This window comes from Medicago truncatula, chromosome 6 (assembly GCF_003473485.1).
Source record: "Medicago truncatula cultivar Jemalong A17 chromosome 6, MtrunA17r5.0-ANR, whole genome shotgun sequence".
Lineage (NCBI taxonomy): Eukaryota > Viridiplantae > Streptophyta > Magnoliopsida > Fabales > Fabaceae > Medicago > Medicago truncatula.
Genome location: NC_053047.1, coordinates 28433837 through 28441575, shown reverse-complemented (window position 1 = coordinate 28441575; position 7739 = coordinate 28433837). Strand labels below are relative to the sequence as shown.

General features: G+C 34.7%; 1 protein-coding gene across 1 annotated transcript; it reads left to right on the top strand.

The window, feature by feature from the left end:
- The first annotated feature begins 1099 nt into the window (after positions 1-1099).
- LOC25497189 (carboxylesterase 1) lies at positions 1100-2327 on the top strand. The gene has a single exon (XM_024785431.2). The coding sequence runs from the start codon at positions 1184-1186 to the stop codon at positions 2255-2257; it is 1074 nt and encodes a 357-aa protein (XP_024641199.1). The 5' UTR covers positions 1100-1183; the 3' UTR covers positions 2258-2327.
- The last annotated feature ends 5412 nt before the right edge of the window (positions 2328-7739 follow it).

Genomic DNA, 7739 nt, shown 5'->3' with positions numbered 1-7739 from the left:
AATTTCATGAGGACTTGAAGATTGGATCTTTAGTAATTGCTTAGCATAAAAGATGAGGGAATCAAAGGAATCTTTATAATCATACACTTGTAAACATTTTCATGACAAAGGAAGACCGTGATAAAGACTTTTTCTATCACGAAGAGAGGACATACCCCTAGTAAGAACAAAAAGGGAAAACCTTTATAAATCTCCGTGTCTTTATTGCCCTTAACTTTTCAATTTATGCATTTTACTTTTGGATATATTAATTTCTTGCATGAAGTGATTACCACCTAAGTGTGAGCTTTGTTTTTCAATAGCCTATCCACAACACAATTTCCTTAATTGAGGTTTTCACACTTTTAACATTCTCACAACCAAAGTTGGAAATTAACTTGAAACAATTCTAATTCATATATCTTGTAATCATCGGTAGTTAGTGTAATTTGTTGTTAACGTGTTTGGTTTGAGATTGTTTAGTTTTGTAATTTGAATTGTGTATTGATTATTGAATTGTTAAATAAGAATCATTAGTGAATTGTTTGTTCATACTCACGCTTTCACGTCCCCACCCACCCACCTAGTGCAAAAAACTTATTTAAATTTGGGAAAACTAACTAAGTTGTATTCCAAATCCTAAACTATATAGAGAAGCGAAGATTGGGAGGAGATAGAGAGAGAGAGAGAGAGAGAGAACGAGTTATCGACAACGACAGTGAGAGAACATTACGACACCTTCAAGTGTGTGGGATCAACCATGTTGGTGGAGACGAAGTATGTGGTTGTTGCTGATGAAAAGAACACGAGAGGTAGAGAGAGTGAACATTTAAGAAGATACGAAAGAGAAGAGCATTTCATTTTTCTAATTTTTTTTTTTTTACTTGGCATAAGTATATTATTTTATAATTATTTGTGACAAGTGGGAGGGTGTAGAAAAGTGGTATGCCACATGGGTACACATGAAAAAATATAGTTTCTTTTTTTAAAAGGTTAAAAAAAATAGATGTGAGTGGACACTAAAAATAATTTATTATTCACCACGTCCGCTAGCTAATTTATTAAAAAAAATATATGTGACATAGAGGCTCGAAAAATATAAAGAGGATAAAATATAAAAAAGGACCTGCAATTATTTGTCCCACTTCCATGACCGTTTTCTCATTCTTCCTACATAGCCTTTTCCTTTTAATATCATCATATAATGTTTCTGAAATCAACCATGTCCCTCTTTTCATTTTCAGTTACATTTGCATTCACCTTAACATTCCTCTTAATGTTAAACTCAACAACACCCCAAACACAATCACCAAAACCATGCAATGATCCATACAAACAACTAAACCTTATCCTTAATCCAAATGGCACAATCACACGCCTAAACAAACCTCCAGACACCCCTCCCTCACTAGATCCCACACTCCCCGTTCTCTCCAAAGATCTCATCATCAACCAATCAAAAGGCACCTGGGCTAGGATCTACCTACCCCACAAAGTATTGGATCATACCTCCAACAAACTTCCCCTTGTGGTTTTTTTCCATGGTGGTGGATTCATTTTACTAAGTGCAGCATCAACCATGTTTCATAATTTTTGCCTCAACATGGCAAAAGATGTCGAAGTGGTTGTTGCGTCTATAGAGTATCGTCTTGCACCGGAACATAGACTTCCAGCTGCATATGATGATGCAGTGGAAGCTCTGCACTGGATCAAAGCTAATCTGTCAGATGACTGGTTGAGAAACCATGTTGATTATTCTAATGTTTTTCTCATGGGTAGTAGTGCAGGTGGAAATATCGCATACAACACGGGTCTACGTGTAGCCAAAGCAGAAGATGAAATATCCAAGATGATCAAAGGGCTTATATTGATTCAACCTTTTTTTAGTGGAATTCATAGGACACATTCAGAGGTTAGGCTTGCTAATGAGTCTCATTTGTTATTGTGTAACAATGATATGTTGTGGGAGTTATCATTACCCGTTGGAGTTAACCGTGATTATGAGTATTGTAATCCAACGGTGGGAGATAGTGTTTTGGGATTGGAAAATATTAGAAGACTTGGGTGGTGTGTGTTGGTGACTGATTGTGATGGTGATCCAGTTGTGGATCGTTCTATTGGGTTAGTGAGATTGATGGAGGAAAAGAGAGTGAAAGTTGTGGGACATTTTACAAAAGGAGATTATCATGGTGTTCAAGATAACGAGCCTTTGAAAGCTAAGGAACTCTTTGTGGTAATTAAAAAGTTTGTATCTTCTTTGCCTAATCATACTATGTAATGATGCACACTACATTAATTTCATGTACTACTACAAGTTTCTTTATTACTTTGTAGGTAACTTCCGTATACATTTTAATTTATTGTTGTATAAACTAATGAAAATGGTTAGGACTGTCCTAAGAGTAAGCTAAAGGAATCTAAATAACATTATTCTCTTTAGGAGTGTGCATTAATTTTTTTAAGTTTAAAAAATTATAATTTTGGGAACATCTTGCAAAAGGTCCCTAAGGCTGAACAGAACCTGAATTAGATTCAACTTCAGATTGACCAGTTAGGTTGGAATGCTGAGAAAGCTCCTTTGGAGATTAGAGCTCATGAGGAATACTGTATTGCATTAAACATTCATGACTCGTTATGGAAGGACCTGGCTAGAGCTGTTAGATTCATAGAAGGTGACATAAATACCTCTTATTTTTACAAAATTGTCTCAATAAAAGAGGCTACTAAGCTTATCACTCTTCTCAATCAATGGGACGTGGTACTGAACACTCCTGCCATTGAGGAACATATTTTGAATTACTTCAGAAGTATTTTACTTCACAAGTTTCTAACTTGTAAGCGCCAATTCCCATCGTTGGTGTGATGTTGCATGGATCTTCCCAGTTGCCGGTGAGTTTCCCTTATTGTGTGATCCTATCCCCTACACCGGCTTTGCGTATTACAAGGTCTCCTACTTTGAAGTCTTGTAAGACCATTTTTTGGTTGTTGTGGGCTTCTACCCACGTTTTTACGATGGTCGCCCTTAATGAAGCTCAATTTATAGTTTCTTCAACAAGTCTTACTCGTCTATGAGAAGGGAGCCATTTTGTTACATTGGTGGCTGGTAGCTTGTCCTCCCATTCAGTTCTTTAACCTTTATGAGAATCATTGCTTATTCCCCCCGTAAGCGAGGAGGAAAAGATATTTATGGTTGAGGAGTGTGGTATCGTTCAGTACGCCTACAAGAAGTTGTGGAGCTCTTTGATCCACTTTCATTTGGCCTCGTTTAGCCGTCTTCGTAAACTACTGAGTATTACTCTATTGGAAGACTCTACCGGTTCGTATGTTCAGGTGTGTTATACAAACATGTAATGTTGTGTGATTCAGAAGTCTCGTAGGAAGTTTAAAAAATGGGCGTATGTGAATAATGTTAATTTGTCTATATATGACCACGACTTGGAGTACGCCAAACATTGTTCAAACGTTCCTTTTGAGAAACTTCAGGATGATTGCTCCTATGATTTTAGTTAGTGCGTGCCTCCACTTCAATCCACTTAATGAAATAGTCGACGACCACCATCAAGTATTTGAATTGTTTTGGCGCCTTGAGAAAAGATCCCAAGATATCCATGCCCCACCATGAGAAGGTTTGTGGTGAGGTTAATTGTGTGAATACCCATGGGGGAGCCAGATGTCTATCTCAATGTTTATTATATTTCTCGCATCTTTGTATGGAGTCTCGGGGTGTTTTCCATCATAGTAGGCCATTAATAACACGTTTGAAGGACCTTTCAGAAGGAGTAGTGTTATTTGAACAACCAATTTGGTGACAACTTATTTGACAACAATAATTTACAAAGAAAAAGTAGTATAGAGACGGAAACCATAGCAATAGAGAGATAAAGTAAAAAATGATGTGAGTATGAGAGAGAATGTTATCACAAAAGTTGTTACCAAATGGATGTTCAAATATTATTTCTCATTCAGAAGAGGGCTCATCCCATGGGTGTTTTTTGATGATCCCTTTATGGACCCCATCCATGGAAGAACACACCTACGACCCTCTCAGGCTATTGAGTATTGTTCCAAGCGGATATGTTATACTTCCGCTTGAAAGATTTTTTTTTTAATTATTCCTTAACAAAATCTAGGTACTACTGAATGATGGTTGTGCTATGTTAGTGTTCTCCATTTACTTCAGATACATGAGCTCGGAATTAAAAAGGTATTGGTGAACATTTGTAGCATAACTCATTAGGGATAAGGCAAAAATTTCAATTTCTTAGTATCTTAGTTTAGGCTCATTGAGTCTTTTCTCACAAAATATACTAGGAGTTTAGTTTATTTACCCTCATTGACTAGGACGACACTCGCATCTTCCTTGAAAACTTTTATATGTACGAACAAAGATATTGATAACTTGAAAAAATCACTATAGCAACACAATTATTAAACAGTTATCATGATATCACAACAAATATATTGATAGCTTGAAAAAACCACTATAAAAACAGAATTATTAAGGTGACAACTAAGGTACCCATGGAAGAATGGTGGGTAATTTACCCCAACCAATACACATTAGCCACATAAGCACATTTTTAAGTGGTATCCATGAACTATCTTGACCCCACCAACAAATTGCTCATTTTCATTGGTTGTGTTGGGTAAATTACCCACCATTCTTCAAAGGTACTCCCTCCGTTTTAAAATATAAGCAAAATTCACTTTTTAGATTCATTCATTTAATGATGTACGTGGTCCATAATCTAGAAAAAACCAATTATTAAACATTTATCATAGTTTGAAATAAAATATAAAAGAGTAAATTACACTTCCCTCCCCTCCCCTCAAATATGCTTGAATTACACTCATATCCCCTCTTATGTTAAAATATACACTTCCCTCCCTTGAAAAGTAAAACTTGTAATCCTCTCCCTTATAAGATGCTTGAATTACACTCATATCCCTTCTTATGTTAAAATATACACTTCCCTCCCTTGAAAAGTAAAACTTGTAATCCTCTCTCTTATAAGATGCTTGAATTACAACTCACTCTCTTAATAATTAAACATGCACTGCACTTTAATCTTTTTTAACATAAATAAATTATTTTTTTGAAGGAATAATTAATATTAATTTTGAACCACCATTTAAGAAAAATAAATTCATTTCTTTATAATTTAAATGTCAATAATAATTAACTTTAAATATTTTGCTATTAGTTTTATAATTTAGACTATAAAATTAACTTTATACAATCATATTTTATCATTTTTAGTAACTTTTTCACATATTTTATTTTCATTTTGGGTTGTTTCATTTTATGATAGGGTTTAAAACTATGTTACTGAAATTGTGAATAAAAAATAGCAAAAAAAATATGTTGTTGTGAATTCGTTGTAAAAATCACACCAATAAAACTTGATGTATGGAGCAAATTAATACCAAATAATCAAATCAAGCGGGTAGCAAATAATCCATAACAAAAGTAAACAGCAAGAGATAAAAGGAAGAAGATGAAGAACACAAGAATTTGTTTACCCAGTTCGGTCTAATGATGACCTAGTCTAGGGGAGAGAGCAGCTCTCTGTTCCACTATAATGATATGAGTTTCTTTACAAAGAGATATTGAGTTACAAGAATCAGTCTTCAAACCTAATACTACCCAAATCCCAGCCTCTTCCCGTGACCAAGAGACGCAATCCTAATAGTGCTTTGTTCAAGTTGAATCAAAACAATCTCAACCCTAGTGTTGTTGCCAAGAGAGATTCTCTATAAACCCTAGTTTGTATGTTGGCTTCTAAACCCTGTTTTTCTACACACTTTATCATATGATACAAGGCTTATATTTATAGGGGAAAGTAACCCCTTAAAAAAAACTGAAACAAATCTTCAATAAAAATACGTTTTGTTTTTATCTTCAATCGCACCATCGTGGTACGATTTGATCCAATCGTGGCACGATTTTTCCAATGAATGCTCCAGAGTTTTGCTTCAACAATCGTGGCACGAAGCTTCTCCATCGTGGCTTGATTCTCCAGAATTCTGATTTTAAGTTAACTCTGATGAGTCATTTATTATCTATTTTAATATGTTATTTAGTTTCGTTTTAATTAGATTTAAGTTTATTTTATATTTATATTATTTCCTTTTTGAACTATTTTACTTTAATTCCATATTGTTATATTTCAGGAACGGATATTTGATAGATTGAGTCTTGGAGCAAAAGAAAGGGATTTGGAGACAAAATATATCTCCCCCAAAGTCAGAAGCTTGGCACGGCCCGTGTTAGGCTTGGCACGGCCGTGCCACACTCCAGAACTACTTTTGCTGCTTTTGCTTATATTTTTAGCTACTCTGTTTTAGTTTACTTGTGGAACATTCTAGTGATTGCTTTGATTTTAAGTCGAATGTAAACTATAAATAGAGTAGCTAGCCATCACAAATATTCATCTTTTCTTGGAATGCAATATGTGACAATTGTCTTTCTAATAAAAGTTCATTTACTTTCTTGTTATTTATTTTTATGCTTTCTCTCTTCTTCTCCTTGTCTACGATGAACATTAGTGAGTAGACTTCTCTTGTCTTGGGATTGTTGGATAAGTCTAATGACATAATCCTAATCAAACCAAGCTTTAAACCTTAATCTTATGTAACCCTAATTCCTTATCTAAATTCACCACTTTAACATAGATCAACCATTATCAAACTGTGGAAACGAAAGTGGAGGATTTGATAATTGTTTATCCATCATCTCAAATATCAATTCATAAACGAAAGTGGAGCTTTGATATTCGAACAAGTGAATTTAGACAAAGATTGTAAAGGCAGCGAAATAGTCTTTACAATCTTTGAGACATATAGTTTCGATCTTTAAGGGAACTAATAATGATCAAGTCAGCGAAATAGACTTGGTTGTTAGAGGAACCAAAATCTAATAGTAATCAAGTCAGCGAAATAGGCTTGGTTGCTAGAGGAACAAAAGAGAAACTGTCTTGAGAAATTAGGTCTAACATAAGGTTATAAGTTTAATAGTTTGATTTGTGAAGGACTTGTCATTAGGATGAACCAATAATTCCAAGGCTTTTATCTTTTCTTTTGTTATTTTTCTTTTAATTAAAAATACAAACTTTTGTACCTTCTAAACCTTCAGTCTAATTATTATTTAAAGTTAATTGAATTCCTAACTCCCTGTTGGAACGATACTCTATTTTTACTACTTCGGTAAGACCGTGCACTTGCGGTTTTATCCCATCAAGTTTTTGGCGCCGCTGCCGGGGAGATATTGCAATTTGATTAACTTTTTTTTTTTTAACGATTAGACTGAAAAAAAAAATATTTTTATTTCTTTGTTTTTACTGTTAACTTCTTGGGTTCTTATTCTAAGATGAAAAACACACAATAATAACTATATGGCTGAAAAACGTGCTCTCAAAGAGTATGCAATCACATCTTCAGATGAGCCGTACGATGCTATTGTGTACCCAACGGTTGAGGGTAGTAAATTTGAAATAAAGCCTGCACTTATTTACCTAGTGCAACAAAATCAATTTTTCGGATCACCCACTGAGGATCCGAATCTTCATGTTTCAATTTTTTTAAGACTCAGTGGAACTTTGAAGGCAAATCAAGAGGCCGTAAGGCTGCACCTCTTTCCTTTCTCTTTGAGGGATAGAGCTAGTGCTTGGTTTCATTCATTGCAAATTGGTTCTATCACTTCATGGGACCAAATGAGGAAGACATTTCTTTCCCAATTCTTTCCCCATAGTAAAACTGCT